The sequence below is a fragment of the Theobroma cacao genome, chromosome 6, assembly GCF_000208745.1.
Source record: "Theobroma cacao cultivar B97-61/B2 chromosome 6, Criollo_cocoa_genome_V2, whole genome shotgun sequence".
Classification (NCBI taxonomy): Eukaryota; Viridiplantae; Streptophyta; class Magnoliopsida; order Malvales; family Malvaceae; genus Theobroma; species Theobroma cacao.
This window is the reverse complement of record NC_030855.1, coordinates 25,372,248-25,387,467: the sequence shown is the minus strand read 5'-3', so window position 1 is coordinate 25,387,467 and position 15,220 is coordinate 25,372,248. Positions and strand designations below refer to the sequence as shown.

Sequence of the window (15,220 nt, the reverse complement as noted above, 5' to 3'; positions counted from 1 at the left end):
AATTCATTAATTTTTAAAATAAATAATAATATCAAAAAAATAAACACTATTAACAAAAAATATAAAAAATTAAAATCCCTTTTTTACTTCTCTCAAGAAGGAAGGCAAGTGCTCCCCAACAGAAGAGTCCACTCTTTTCGAGAGAAATTTCTTGCAAGAAAAAACTTTTTAAAATAAAAATTATAATTTATATAAAAATAATTTTTAAAATTAATAAAAATAAAATTATTTTTTAATATTATCATATAATCAAATTAATAAAAATATTAAAAAATTTTTATTTATTTCATAAATTAATAAATTTTCGTGATATTAAAGTTAAAAGTTGAAAAAGTAAATTTAAAGAGATAATAATTCTTGTAGCATACGGGCGTTAGTTGAAATCTTGGTCGCTTCCTAACATGATCATTCAGTAGTTCAAACAAAATAATATCTGATTTTTATGTAAAACCATGCTTATTTTTAAGTCATTAATGATTGTTAATCAAAATCAAAACTCTTCAATTTCATTCATAGATGACTAAAGCCCAAACGATCACTAATCTAAATAAGACTTTGCAGGAAAAAGAAACACTCTGTTCAATATACAAAGAACACCCAATCTAATTCACATTGCAAAATCTGGGTTCATTCCCTCCTACGTGAAGCTCTCCAATAAGTTGTCTTGGAAAGTCCATCTTCTAGTATTCATGAGTTTGATTCTATGACTGAAAATAGCAGGAACCACCACTGGTTGGTTGATTTGCTATTTCGACAAATTATTTTTGAATCCCATCATCGAAGGGCATTAATGAAGGCCATCAATGAATCAACATCCCTCTTCTCAGAGGCATACTTTATAGGCCTAGATGAGTGTTTGGGGAAGAAAAGGATCGTGGGGAAGCTTCCCAGCTGCAACTCCGTCTGTGCATACTCCTTTTGTTCACCATCAGCTCTGAATTTTGCTACCTTCACCCCAGAACCTGCCAGCTTCTCAGCCAATTCAACATATGATTCTTCCATTGCCTGTTCAACATTTAACACATTGATCCGTTAGATTAAAGCCAAAAACCAACATTTTTCAACTAAATTCTGCATAGTGTGGAACAAGGGATACCTGGCAGAAAGGGCACCATGGGGCATAGAGCACAACAAGCCATGGCTCTTTCCGGTTCTCCAATCTTGCCAAATTCTCAATTCCAGTCCTGCTCAATGTGACCAAGCTCTGGCTATTGAAAATGTCACTTTGAGTGGCAGTACCATTGGAATGGGCAGCCCCATTTCCATTGCCATTAAGTTGGGCTGCACTGTCTTGTTTCAAATTTCCTTTGTGAAGACCACACTCCTTGGCCTTGGCATCCTCCCACCACCATCGTCCTTCCCTCTCATGTTGCCCTGGTAGTACTGGCCTTGTGCAAGGCTCACAACCAATAGACACAAATCCCTGGGAATGCAAAGAATTGACAGGCACATTCATCGCCCGGAGGAAATTCCAAATGTCTTTACCATCAACATTGGCAACAGGGTTCCACTTCACCAAGCTTCCAACCCCTCCCTCCAATCCTTCAAAAACAGGATCCACTTGAACAACGGCAACCTCTGACCTAGTCCCCGGAGACTGATCTTTCCTTTGACCAGTAATCCAAGCACGCAACCCCTTGAGTGCTCTCCTCAAAGGCCTCACTTTCCTGACACGGCAGCATTCTTGGTGCCCATCCTCATAGAAAGAAAACAACCCTTTACTCCTAACCAATGCCTGAACTTCAACAGAATCCGGAAACATGTACTCAATTCGAATTCCATAATGCTTCTCAACCTCATCAAAGAATCGATAAGTTTCCGGGTTCAGCCTGCCGGTATCAAGGCTGAACACCCTAAATGGTCTACCAGTTAATTTCGCATACTCAATCAAAGCAACGTCCTCCGCCCCACTACACAAGTTAAAAAAAAATTCCCATTACCATCAACACTCGAATCTACCATAACAGAGATCTAAATTTCCTTTAATTAATTTGAAATTGCATTTTATTTATATACTTTGTCATAATAAATTATTAACATTATAATTACTAATAGTCAAAGCTAATGAAGTTTCGAGCTAAGAAGTAGAAAAGAAAAGAAGGGGTTACCTGAAAGCGATGGCTATGTCGTCTCCGAATTTCTCCAAAGCCCTATCCATGATTTCGAGTGGAGAAGCTTTGTCAAGTTCCTTGGCCAATAGCTCATAATCCTCCACCTCCACTTTCTCCGACACTTCTGTTAATCCACCAATTAATTAATCGCGATTAAGCCTTTTCCAATCTTCATTAAACCAAGTTTTTTTTAAAAAAAAAGAATGTAATTTTGAAGTTTTACCTGGAGCAACGATGGTTGCTGCCGAAGGAACCACGGAATCATTCCGTTTCGGCTCCGCATTCACGGGCCTCACCGCGCAACGTTTCTGAGACAGATTCACCGTTGCATGGCGATCTGCTAACCGAATTGAACCAATCTGCGGAGCTGGAAAACCCCAAAATAAGACATTAATCAACACAATAAACCAAAAAAATTCAAACAAAAAAAGAGAAAATAACCGAAAAGAAAGTACCTTTGATGTCAGAGGAAGCACCCGAGCGAGAAAACCCAGAACCAGAAATCGCAGTCGAAGAAGAAGACGTAACAGCGAATGCCATTGCTCAAAATTACAATCTTTGATTCAAGAAACGAAGAACAAGAAAGAACTAAAGATCTTTAGATTTTCTTCTGTGTTTAGTGTTAATGAGAATGAAGGAATAGAATGGTTAAATAATAGGCAGAGGAAATGCCTGGCTCCTGGTTCATTGAACCTGGACGCTATTCCGGATACCTTCAACGTGCTTACGTGGCGGATTTTCGTTGGATGGAGCTTAATCTAAGTCGCTCATCGCTTCCGTCACAGTAGGTTTTAAGTTTGTGCTTGGAGGCTGAAAGAGCGGTCGTCTTGATTTCTCATTTTCCTCCCCTTTTTTTTAATTTATTTATTTTTCTGGCCCTACTTTGAATTATTTTTATTATTTATCCTAAATAAATAAATATTTTTTTTGGAGAAATTAAGGTGTGGTTTAAATTATGTAATTATTTGTGACCTCAGCTCCCCCAGGAATCATTTGGCTCAACCAAGGTGGTCCATGCTATAAAAATATTTGTCTTTATATTCCCTATTTTTCATTTTTTTTATTTTCAAATGGTGTAAAAAAATCTCATTTCATTTTCTCTCTCTAATTTTCACACAAATAGAGAATTTTTTTTTTCTGTTTTGGGTTTTTTGTGAGATAAAATAAAAAGGTCTTAAAAGTTATCCACAAAACATTCTCATCCTCTTACCTCCGGAGCAATTGATTTTATTCGATCTTCTTTTAAATTTTGCAAGACATACAAAATAAAAACCAAATTATGTGATCAATTAAAATATTAAAAAACAATTTTCATTTGTATTTACAAAAACTCTTAATGTTAATAAAAAATTTATCGATTATTAAATTTAATATCAATTAATATTTTTATTTACTTGATATATGATGTGATTACTTGTGTCATGTAATCACGTCAATTATCACGTAATTATGTTGCTCATTAAATATTTATGTTAATTCGTATAAGATAAAAAAAAAAAAAGGTCTTGAAAGTCATCTACCGAAAGCTCCCACATCTTAGACAACCATTCTTGTCAATAAAGAAGATCAAAATCAAGATGATAAGTAATTTCAATGTCTATCATAAAAAATAAATCTATATTTATCTTAATTTTCTTGTGGCCGCAAAGGAAAAGTACACTAAATAGCGAATATTACCTCACAATCGTGTGTTAGACCATGAGTGTGGAAACTGGGGAGGGGATGGAGCCTCATACCCTTAACCCTCCACCGTGGATCCTGGCTGAATGTGCATTAGAAGGACGCCAAATTGTGGCGACTAGGCCGTCAGATCACTTCATGGTCCAGTGGTACATTTTGACCTTTGGGGTTAGGAAAGGGCTGCATGCATCTTTGAAAAATAATTAATTTAAAGCATAGTACTAATTAAATTCTTTTACATAGCAAGTGATGGTAGCTTAAGCTCTCTTGGAAGTGACACCCGAAAGATCCCCGAAGGACCACTAGTGCTCTGTTTTATTGAAGTGGTTGAGGATGAACAATGCTAGCAATGGAGACCTGATTCGTCCCAATGTTCGCCATATGATTCGTGGTTATATAATCGAAAAGGGCAGACCTTTGCTGACTGTTATTCAAGTGGTTTCCTTATTAAAATGTTTCTTTACTCCACCACCTACCTTTCTTTATCACTAGTCCTTTGTCTTGTTACCATTGATATGGTATTTTAAAATACATCCAAATCAAATTTTTACCTTAATTTTCGATCGCCGGCAAGCAGGTTTAGTTCCTGATGTCAATCAGGTATAGTAACCTCATATTTTTCTTCTTATTTTTCTTGCTAAATATGCAAGGAATTGTCACCTTTTTTTTTTTTGACAATGAAGAGTGTTGGTCCTTCATTTGGAGCTCGGAAGGATCCCGGAGCACTCATGTTTGGCTGTGAATGGAGGGTGGGGTTTCGTTGCTAAGGGAAAAAGTGCATGAATAGTTGGGGCAGAAAAGCGTGCGACGTCGACAATGATGTTATTGAAGGGGCCACTGGAGCCAACTCATACACGTGACTGAAGAACGAGTACGATATATCTTTGTCATTAGTCTCAAAGGAGTGTTGCTTCGCTGTAGCATGGCTGAATCCAACAGCCAATTACAGGGTTTATAATTCATAATTTGGTAATTCTTTCCACTCTCTGCTGGAAGATTATGGAGTTTGGTGTAGAACAAGGCAATCTAATTAAATACAAAAGCATTCCATCGCTTATTCCGAATTGCGAAACTTTGGACCTGAAACACCATCGAAACTTTCCACTCTTTGTTGCTTTCATCTGCTGGTCACTAAAGGTGCAAACCCCATCCTAGATTTTGCTTGATTTCGATTTTCGACGTCGTAAGCAAAGCGGGGCCCTGAAAAGAAAGAATCTAAAAAGGGCAAAGGCCTTGTCCACTTGTCCTGAGACAACAAATGCAAAGTTTCAAACTTCATCTCTCCAATGGCCGAAAGTGGCCACTTCTTTTTATCAGCAATTGACCCTTCATCCTTTTAGCCTTTCCTAATCATCCTGTATGCTGCAAAAATCTTTTAAGATGTCAAACAAAGCTGATATTTGCTTGTAATGAACATCTTAGAGCCTTAAACTGGTTTACTGTTCCTAAATGTTCGATTTTGACTGCTAACACGTATTGCTACATAGAATATGTATATAATCTTAGATCATACTGAAAATAACGTAGAACAAGTGACAGAATTCACCCGTTAAAAAGCCGTTTCTAATAACATCTTAAGGCCTCTCTTTCTGATAATACAAATTATGGACCGGTCTGAGGAGCAAAACGTGCCCCCGAAATTGAATATTGCCACGTTTTTTCCGTGTAGTATCCGTTGCAGGATTTGACTCCCCACAAAGTCCAAAGATGGTGTCAATCCTCCAAATCATTTGGTCTAAAACGACGAAGGGTTTTTTCCTTTGGGTTTGAGAAGGACACATCTGGTTGGTCAGTTTCAAGAACGTCGAGACGTGTCTTGTCGGATATTGGGTCCACTTTGTGACAGACAAGTAACGTTAGCGAGAAATGATTAAGAAAGAGATTATAAATTACTTTCTAGCTTCTGGTGGTGACAGGGTTCCCCTGTGGCGTTTCATTTGACTAGTCGAACTCACTCACTCTCTCTCTAGTAATCGTTGGTAAGCTCTTAGATCCAAATTAGGGTTTTCTTTGTTCATTCTTTTAAACGATTTTAGGGTTCAAGTCAGTGCTTTGTTAGCTGTTTGTTTGCTGTAATACGATTGGAAGTTGTGTTCCGTCTTTGTAATGTTGCAGTTGATTTGCTTACTTAGATACAGTGAGAAAGTCTCAGTCTTCAGTTTGATCTTGATATAGAAATTGGAAAAAAAAGCAATTTTTATCGATGGAATTCAATGATAAAGATAAATCAGCTGAAAATGAATAAAAAAGATTGAATCTTGCTGTTAAAGGTGTAATTTTGAGTTGATATACTTGGTTGGCTTTATGAAGTGTTACAGGGCAATCGGATTTGTTGAAAACATGGCTGAGGGTTTAGCTGCAGTTCCCAGTACTGAGTTGTTGGAGTGGCCAAAGAAAGATAAGCGTCGGTTCCTTCATGCTGTGTACCGTGTTGGTGATCTCGATCGTACTATCAAGTAGGCTTTTCTAGAACTTGGGGTGTTCTTACATTTTTTCAGTACTTTGTTTTCTTTTGATTCTTGGATTGGATGTCCTTATTTTGTGGTATAAATTTGTGTTCAGGTTTTACACTGAGTGTTTTGGGATGAAGCTGTTGAGGAAAAGAGACATTCCTGAAGAGAAATACTCCAATGCCTTTCTTGGATTTGGCCCAGAGGTGTCACATTTCGTCGTGGAGTTAACATATAGTATGATTCCCGCTATCTTTGTTCCTTTATATGGAAATATTCTCTGCAAAGGGCTTTTTGTGCATCCTTGTCCTGATCAAACGGTTAACTCTGTGATTCCTTTTTATTCAAAATTATGTAGATCTGCTAGGTCTATTGCAGCATAGTTCACTATGGTTAAATCTAAAGTGGGTACTTTAAGGCTATAGTATGTAATGTTGAACTTGTGTTTCTTTCAATAGCTAAGCTTGTTGCTCCTTTCATTTGGGTGGTGGTAGTGAAGGAATTTACTGACAATGAAAGGGGGCTTCTAAATTTAATTCTTTGCTGTGTGATTATTAATTCGTTTTTAGTTCTCTTGAACTTCTATGATCTCTAAGAACTTTTTTCTTTCTTTACAGATTATGGAGTAACTTCATATGATATTGGAACTGGATTTGGGCATTTTGCGATTGCAACTCCTGATGTAAGTTCTGTGCTTTTGGAATGCTTCAAGCAAAGGATTCATTGCGATGCTGAAATGTGTTTCATTTCGAATTTTTAGGTTTACAAAATGGTTGAAGACATCCGTGCAAAGGGTGGCAATATTACTAGAGAGCCTGGTCCAGTCAAAGGTGGATCAACTGTCATTGCTTTTGTGAAGGATCCTGATGGTTATGTTTTTGAGCTCATCCAAAGAGCTTCTACTCCTGAGCCACTCTGTCAAGTAATGCTTCGTGTTGGGGATTTATATCGCTCTGTCAAATTCTATGAAAAGGTAGTGCAATATAAAGTAACCTTTTGCTTGAATTTTGTATCACCGATTAAACTTATTTTTCGATTTCAAAGCTAAATCATTGTGCTTTGACTTATTGGAAGATAGTCATAAACTATATGGAGGCTTTGGGCCTAATGATTGCTTGCTATCATTGCTCTCAAATAATTCTCTTTTATGACTTTGTTGCCTAAAAGGGTTGAGAAAAAAACTTGATGAGTTAGTAATTTCACTGCTTTTCATCGATGATTTCTTTGCAGGCCCTGGGGATGAAGCTAGTAAAGAAGGTTGATAGGCCAGAATACAAGGTAAAGTGTGTCCTACTTGGAATTTTTTATTTAGCTTACTTAGCTGGAGATATGAAAGTTATCCTTTAGCAATGCAAAAAGCCTACTAAATCCTCTCATTTCTCTTGCGTTCTCTGGACAGTACTCCATAGCCATGATGGGTTATGCTGAAGAACTTGAGACTATTGTTCTTGAGTTGACTTACAATTATGGAGTGACTGAATATACCAAGGGAAATGCATATGCACAGGTCAGTTTTAGACTCACTTTCTGCTTAGCTATCCTTGGAACAAAAGCCTCTGTGCTGCTGCCTTAATTTCTTCTTTAGAAAAGTTTCCCCTTGCCCTGTTTTTAGTTACTATTGTCTCCATTCCAGGTTGCCATTAGTACTGATGATGTATACAAAAGTGGTGAGGTTGTGGAACATGTTATACAAGAGCTTGGCGGAAAGGTTACACGAAAACCTGGGCCAATTCCCGGAATTAACACCAAAATCACCTCTTTCCTAGATCCTGATGGCTGGAAAACAGTAAGTTTTTGTTGTGCTGCCAACTTTACCGTCTCTATCATTTGCATGAGCATTTGTAAGTTCGCTAGAGTTTGAATGTTCTTATAAGTGTTCTGATAGTAGTTTTTATGTCGACAAAGCTCAAGATGTGATTCTGCTCCATGCCTGCAGGTCCTGGTTGACAATGAAGACTTTCTGAAAGAACTCAACCAGGCAGAGTGATCAAATGGCAGAAAAGGCTCCATAGTCCTGCTACTATATGAATAAATTAGTATGTAGTGGAATAAGCTAGCAATATGTATGTCTGTTAAGTATGGTTGTTGCTATGTAACTTTAACAATGTTCCACTCCCATCTGGTCTGGATCTAGTATGTTACATAACTATCACTCTATCAGTAGGTTTTGGAGACTGATTTTTGCTTTAAATTAGTCAAGACTGATATTGTCGGCCTGAATGCCCTAACTAAGGTAGTCTCCAGACTTTATTCTTCTACCTTGAAGTCATCGGAAAAGGGGAAAACAATAAAGTTCCTATGAACAAATGAGGCACCTCAGTCCGCAGAATCCATCTCATGCATTGAGCATTTCTCCATGGCTAAAGGCTAAGATAAGGCTTAGTTTTGTATTATGGGTGAGTTGAATAACATAATTGAAAACCAATCATTGTAAAAACAAAGGCCAAACTTGGTTTGCAGCAGCTAAATGCTAGCGGAGAGATCAAAGAACTTTCTTTTATTTCTTTAAATTAAGATAAAGAGATATTGAATTGTTTTTCATCATTGAAATATCACAACACACCTTTCAGGAGGATGTAAAGAATTATGAGGTTAAACAGAAAAGAAGGAAAGAGGGAGTGGTAGGTCATGCTGAAGAAGCTTTCGAACTGATCAGTAGGCCCTCAACATACTCCAGGAATCTCTCCATCTACAAATGTATTGAGACTGGACTTGTAAAGATCATGTGGGTTGGCTAAATAGAGGAAGAAGGAAAGAGGGAGTAGTAGGTCATGTTGAAGAAGCTTTCGAATTGATCGGTAGGCCTTCAACATACTCCAAGAATCTCTCCATCTTCAAATGAATCAAGACTAGACTCGTATGTACAGGTCATGTGGGTTGAACCGTCTACATCTGAAGGTGTGACGGACCAACATGGACTTCGTTGAAGAAGTATCCATCTAGACAGTTGTATCCATCGGATAGGAACCAAGGACGCGGAGAAATGTTGCATATTCCTGGAAAAAAGAACATGGATCCCAAGGACTTCAGGAATTTAGGCCAAGAAAGGAGGACTTTTGGGGGGAAACAACTATGATCATTACAAGTTAAAGACATAGTTAAGGAGTTTGAGAGGACTGACCTCTAAATTTGCCAATGCATTTTGGGCACACTGTTCTGCCATAGAAGCTTCAAAGTCAATATAGAAAAGATAGTCGAAGCACCTGCTACCAGACATCGCTCAGTTTAATAGCATAAATTTAACTATTTATTACTCACGATAATCTCTATGTCAAAAATAGTTTATTGCGCTTGGTTTATTCTTTCATATTTATTACGCATACCTTGAAAAATATTGCATCAATAAGATCTATTGCCCATCAATATGCATTTTAATTCTGGAATTACCAAGATCCAATTTACAGTAGCAGATCTCAATAAATACGACACTTACTTGGCAGTCCCTTTGTCAGAATCATCAACTCTCAGAGGATGCATTTTTAGTGGTCGACTCTCCATCTAAAAATTGCTCCAAGAGGTCAGATAACAATCAGAATCTTCTGACATTATGATACTCCAAAGACCGAACACTTTGTTATATTTACCTTTGACAAATTTATACCCCTTAGAGTAAACACAGCCAAAGCTTTGAACAGCATGCCAGGACCTTCTTCTAGACTAAAAACAATGCTCGTCTGGAAACATTATCAACAAAATTGAGATATTAATCCATCAAATAAAACAAATGTGACTAAGTTCAAGGAGTTATACCTTATAAGGCTTGTCAGTTTTTGGAATTATGGGTTCTCTTGCAAGTACCAAATACCTGGTAATGTTATGCTCCTCGTCCTGATGCATGAGATGAAGTAAATCAAATCAAATTGACTTTTCCAGTAATCAATATTCAAGGCAACAAAAATCTTTCCAGATAAAAACCAAAACAAAAGAGGAATGCTATATTGTACACAAGCCTCGGACACAGCAGTAACAATTTAAGAACATTGACTGAATAAGTTTTGATATATAGACTGAAGAGTCCGAGAAAGAAATCAGAGTAGCCAGAGTGAACACCATACTGATTGTTCAAAACACAAGTTGAATACCCATCAATCCAACTTCCCACCACCCAACCAGAATGGTGATAATGACTGCAAAGAGAAATTGAAAGATATTGCAGAAATGGTGCCTGCATGCTCTTTCTCAACCTAGGCATGTAAAACAGGAAGGTTATACTAATAAAAATATTTTAAACTCACAGGCCATATAACTGCATAATTTTGTACAATCTAAGCCTATGATACCAAAACCTATTACAAAGCCAGAATTCTTCTTTTTCAAGGAATCTACGCGGCACCAATGAGGCGTATAAAAAGTGAAGGTTTAACCTGGACTTTTCTAGCAAGAATGTGAAGCCCATAAATTTCTGCTGCTCGAGCACTTGCTATTGCGCCAACATTCCTTGCACCAGTTAAGACAGCAATCTGTTCCAGCATCTTAGAATGAAAAACATCAGGAAAAACAGAAGAAGAGGAAATGTCCAAATATGACTTATGAGGAAATTGAATTAGCACAAGAAGATCTCCCAAATTACCTGAGCAGCTGAGGCACAATCATCAGAATTAACTCTAATAAAGCCCATGTTGCTAAGTGTCATCTCACATTGAGCAAATGCCTGAAAATGATAATATCGCTAGGGTTCAAGAATCTGATGTGAAGGTCTGCACTTCAAATCAGCCATATCTTGAAGTTTGCATATTTCCTAAAGCTAATTGCTAAGTGATCTACTATATATTACTAGTATGTCCCAAAACATCAGGTAACTTCCAGAACAAACAAGAAACTAAAACGATATGGAAGTATGAACATGTTTAACCTCGGGATGGCCTAAAACACGATCCATTTCCTCCATTCTGACACCAGGCAATGCCAAGAGGCAGTGATTAACAGCCAACTGCACCTCCCTTACTATGTGTAACCTATGCCGGAGGAGTAAGTCATAATTACGGTGGATGCTACCACCTATAGAATTCTCGATGGGGAGAACTGCTTTTTCCACTAACCAAAGTTCAACTGCCTGTTAAAAGAATGAAACTGTATAATGTAATCATTTCTGCATAGATTCATGCAACAAGAAAATACCAAAAAAATATTTATGATCAGAACCTTGAATGCCTTTTCATATTTCTCACAGGGTACAGTTTCACAATTAGGGTATGCTTTAAGGGCAGCAGCCTCACCATATGCACCTTGCATTCCCTGAAATTGGTAACAGCCAATATAAGTATAGCAAGAAACACATTAATGTTCAGTAGAATAACGAAAAAGTTTCAGACCTTATAAGCAACCCGCATATTTGAACCATCATCATCATCACATGTTGATAGACCTGTTGCGGACAGGGGTTCTGCAAAACAGTTATATATTCAATCTTGGAAACTGTATCAACAAAAACCATGTATGGTCCTAGTTATTAAAAGATAACAAACAACACCCTATGAAAGAATAATACAAGAAATTGGAAATAAATTTATAGTGCATGCTGACAATCAAAGAATTTTTCTCTTGCTTAATAGCACACTCATATATACCTTTGAACATTAAATCAAATCTTTGCAACTCAAGAAAATAACCAGATTCATACTCCAGCCCAATGAATATAAGTATTATAATCTGAGACTAATCTAATAACTGAAAAGGCAGATATTTGTTGCCAACAACCATGAATTAATCATTCTCCAACCATGTAAAAGTAATATTGTTTTATTTGTACACATGCAGAACATGTCCATTTGGGAGCCGTCCAAACCTAGAACACCTCAAATTCATGCAAGTGAGAGTGCCATCTCATTGGATTGGCATTATGCATGAGACTTGAAAGTTCCAAAAAAGAAAATTTCAAGCCATACCTATACGTCTCTGCTCATAAAAGGTAAGAGATGCCTAATTCAGCATAAATTATTACACGAAGCTTCAAAATAACATAACTAGAGATCATAAGCATCCAAAGCCAGCAACAATGTCAACTTTAACTGCCTGGCAACAACTCTCAGTTGGGATTTATTTTTCTGCTAAACCAATAGCTCCAAGGGATCTAAGAGTCCAAAACAATGCTTCCACGCAGGAAACAATAGAGAACCATCTTCTAACTTTTCATACCTACGTATCCTCGAAGCACATTCAAACAACTGACATTTGATATAATTGACCTCATAATTGGCATTCTACATATCATATAAAACATCATTCATCCTAAAGCATGTTCTAATTATCAGTCATTACAGGGATTGCAGATAAGAGTGGCTGTTTTTAAGGAACAAACTCATTGCAGTAGAACCTTGCATTAAAATTAACAACAAATAGCTATAAACATTAAAGCCAGTGAATTGGATTAATCTACGTTGCCCTCCAACATATTTTCTGGATCATTTTCAACCTAAGTGAAATATTTGCATCAAAATTGAAAAAAGAAAAGGAAAATTTGTTTTCCTCTATAATTCAACTAATGCTAATTACAGAACAGAGCATAGCTATCATCACATTTAAAGCTCACAGAACAACAGCCCAATACAATAGATTAAAACCAATCCAAAGTACTATAACCGAGTTAACTTACTAGGAAGAAGACTCAAGTCCTCGTGAAACACCTTGGACTCAGTGTCCTGAACTTGATCAGTTTTCCCAGTCTGAAATGTCTCGACTTCAGTACCGTAAGGCTTACCTTCAATAGCAGAGGTAGCTCTAGGTGCGGAAGAACCCAAAGCACAGCATTTCCATTTGGGAGGCCTCACCTCCAACACAATCCTACCTCGGGTAGACCCCAAATCTGCTGTCCCCAGATGAGAGTGAGGCATTTGAGAACAAACCCAGTTTGGAGCACACTTAATAGCCATTAGAAACACCAACAAGGAACCAGTCTGAAATCAACTAACACACGATGGAAAACACAGTCACGAAAACAAAGAAACAAACTTTGGTGGTGGTGGTGTTGGTGAAACACAGAAAGACAACGTCAAAGGCGGTGGATGAGAAATGCCGGCTAAGAAATATGGACCCCACGACACGAACACACTCAAAAGAGACACAGACTTCCCCCACTGTGTGTTTCAAACGTATTCCATGTAGTACTCTTCCCAAAAGACACCGGCTTTTTCCTTCTCCTAAGACTAGATAAATTGGGAGGGAAAGAACAGGTTGGTGGAACAGCAAAGTTAGCTAACACGTTTCCTTAAATTCGAGAGTCTTTGACGACAAACGAAGAAAATCCGAGCCTTGTGCTATCAATTGGAAACTTTGTCTCTTCTCTGTCTTCCATGGTGCTGCTTCAACCGGTACATATACTCACGAATACGATGGGTAATGAGGGAGCGGTTTTGGAAACTAAGGAAGTGGACCCATGTTTGCCAAATTCTGACAGTAAATCCTTACCTGCTCATCCCATTTGGATAAACTTTCCATAAAAATAAAAATAAAAAACATGATTTTTCTATTTTATTCGGTAATTTTGTAAAATAATTTATTTTAGGCAACTTCATTTTGTGGTTGCAAATCATTATACATAATCATCTCTGCTAGTTCGGGTATTTTTTTTTAAAATTTTAATGTAAATTAATTAAAATTAAAAAAACTTATATACCCATAAGTGTATAAATCTTTATGAATATATTTTAACTATAATAACGATCTCTATTAATTTGAATTCAACTTATTTTTTCTCGAATATTTGAAACAATATTTTTTTAAGATTCTGAATTATAATATATTCTAACTGTAATAACAATTTTACTTATTCGAATTGAAGTAATTTTTTTGGAAGATATTAGATAAGTTCACATTAAAATATTGTAAATCATGAGATGTCTATTTATATTATTGGATAAACTTACCATATAAATGAAAAAACATAACTTATATGTTGTTAAGTAACATTCTTTAAGATTATAAATCATTATATAATAGTTTAATTAACTATTATGATACATATGATATGATAATTATTATTATTATTATTATTATATTACCACATTTCATGTACATATGGGCATGGTCAAGCTTTGTTGTAGGTAAGCAAGCATCATTCCAGTTACTATGACTTTGTCAATCAACATTACTATAAGGTACACTGCCTGGTACAAGAGTGGGGTTTATTCTTGGCTGTACATAAAAGCAGCAAGAATTCACAATCTGATAATTTGGGTATGAGAGTTACTGAAAATGACAGGGGAACCTATTAGAATTGGAGGTGTTCCATTGCTCATGGATGGTGATGGCGCTGGTGGATATATAGAAACCATGGGGAAGTTGGTGTGGGGATGATAATGCCAACCATTTTCAAGCAACCCTACTGATGACTGATAACTGGACCAGTCCTTTTTCTTACTTGTTCCAAAGTTTGCGTTTCTTGTTCCTGTCAGCCAAAAGCCGGGTTCTCATAATTCACTCATGGAGGAAAATGATTTACGTGAAAAGGGCAGGAAAATCAAACTCTGTGCCATGGAGGTGCAAGTTTGTCATCACAGTAGTAAATGAAGATGAGGTGACATCCTCTTACCAGTTACATTGCATCTAAGAAAAGAGAGAGAGAGAGAATCTGCAGAAGTCAATCACGTTTTCCATTTCTAGACCATACATTTGATTTCAGCAAAGCTCGGAATACTTCCATTTCTAGTGTTAGGCTTGTCTAGTTGATTGACAGATAAAGGACATACAGTACAATTTTGTTGAAGAAAAGTCAATTGAAAGAAGTAAATAAAGAGAGGAAAACTAGCAAGCCTCTTGGCCTTTGTCTTTATTGAATTCTACCCCAAAAAATGTTGTTTCGTGGATGGTGCCTGATCAACTACTACTCTCTTCAATATATTTTCTCTTGATGAACTGTACATTATAGGAAAAACTAGTGTCCCCTTCTTTAATTTTTCCAAACTACATAAAAAAGGGGAAGAACCCTATTTTTAATTCTTTTTCCTTTTTTCATTTTAAAAAGAAGTTTGATGACACAATCTG

The 15,220-nt window shown here is 36.8% G+C and overlaps 3 protein-coding genes across 3 annotated transcripts; 1 reads left to right on the top strand and 2 right to left on the bottom strand.

Moving 5' to 3' along the window:
• On the bottom strand, positions 478 to 2,743 carry LOC18597168 (5'-adenylylsulfate reductase 2, chloroplastic). Its single transcript, XM_007026042.2, has 5 exons — positions 2,567 to 2,743; positions 2,335 to 2,478; positions 2,109 to 2,235; positions 1,097 to 1,910; positions 478 to 1,005 (listed from the first exon to the last, which is right to left on the bottom strand). Exons 1-5 carry the CDS (start codon positions 2,649 to 2,651, stop codon positions 775 to 777), a joined length of 1,401 nt encoding a protein of 466 aa, XP_007026104.1. The 5' UTR covers positions 2,652 to 2,743; the 3' UTR covers positions 478 to 774.
• LOC18597167 (putative lactoylglutathione lyase) lies at positions 5,663 to 8,473 on the top strand. The gene is made up of 9 exons (XM_007026041.2): positions 5,663 to 5,770; positions 6,102 to 6,247; positions 6,354 to 6,478; positions 6,859 to 6,923; positions 7,002 to 7,214; positions 7,472 to 7,519; positions 7,641 to 7,748; positions 7,875 to 8,027; positions 8,178 to 8,473. Exons 2-9 carry the CDS (start codon positions 6,132 to 6,134, stop codon positions 8,226 to 8,228), a joined length of 879 nt encoding a protein of 292 aa, XP_007026103.2. The 5' UTR covers positions 5,663 to 5,770; positions 6,102 to 6,131; the 3' UTR covers positions 8,229 to 8,473.
• LOC18597166 (arogenate dehydratase/prephenate dehydratase 1, chloroplastic) lies at positions 8,314 to 13,554 on the bottom strand. Its single transcript, XM_018123497.1, has 11 exons — positions 12,834 to 13,554; positions 11,554 to 11,624; positions 11,384 to 11,476; positions 11,094 to 11,294; positions 10,812 to 10,892; positions 10,606 to 10,701; positions 9,992 to 10,069; positions 9,826 to 9,915; positions 9,675 to 9,739; positions 9,363 to 9,444; positions 8,314 to 9,237 (listed from the first exon to the last, which is right to left on the bottom strand). The coding sequence occupies exons 1-11, from the start codon at positions 13,108 to 13,110 to the stop codon at positions 9,181 to 9,183; spliced, it is 1,191 nt and encodes a 396-aa protein (XP_017978986.1). The 5' UTR covers positions 13,111 to 13,554; the 3' UTR covers positions 8,314 to 9,180.

What these genes read in the sequence shown, in the direction of transcription:
- LOC18597166 (XM_018123497.1), bottom strand. Translation starts at nt 13,110, where the DNA reads ATGGCTATTAAGTGTGCTCCAAACTGGGTTTGTTCTCAAATGCCTCAC. An exon ending in TCTGACAAAGGGACTGCCAA is followed by an intron (nt 9,445 to 9,674) that starts GTAAGTGTCGTA and finishes GTCTGGTAGCAG; the next exon opens with GTGCTTCGACTATCTTTTCT. An exon ending in ATGCATTGGCAAATTTAGAG is followed by an intron (nt 9,238 to 9,362) that starts GTCAGTCCTCTC and finishes TCTTTTTTCCAG; the next exon opens with GAATATGCAACATTTCTCCG.
- LOC18597167 (XM_007026041.2), top strand. Translation starts at nt 6,132, where the DNA reads ATGGCTGAGGGTTTAGCTGCAGTTCCCAGTACTGAGTTGTTGGAGTGG. An exon ending in GATCTCGATCGTACTATCAA is followed by an intron (nt 6,248 to 6,353) that starts GTAGGCTTTTCT and finishes ATTTGTGTTCAG; the next exon opens with GTTTTACACTGAGTGTTTTG. An exon ending in TTGATAGGCCAGAATACAAG is followed by an intron (nt 7,520 to 7,640) that starts GTAAAGTGTGTC and finishes TTCTCTGGACAG; the next exon opens with TACTCCATAGCCATGATGGG.
- LOC18597168 (XM_007026042.2), bottom strand. Translation starts at nt 2,651, where the DNA reads ATGGCATTCGCTGTTACGTCTTCTTCTTCGACTGCGATTTCTGGTTCT. An exon ending in AGCAACCATCGTTGCTCCAG is followed by an intron (nt 2,236 to 2,334) that starts GTAAAACTTCAA and finishes GTGGATTAACAG; the next exon opens with AAGTGTCGGAGAAAGTGGAG. An exon ending in CATGGTGCCCTTTCTGCCAG is followed by an intron (nt 1,006 to 1,096) that starts GTATCCCTTGTT and finishes AATGTTGAACAG; the next exon opens with GCAATGGAAGAATCATATGT.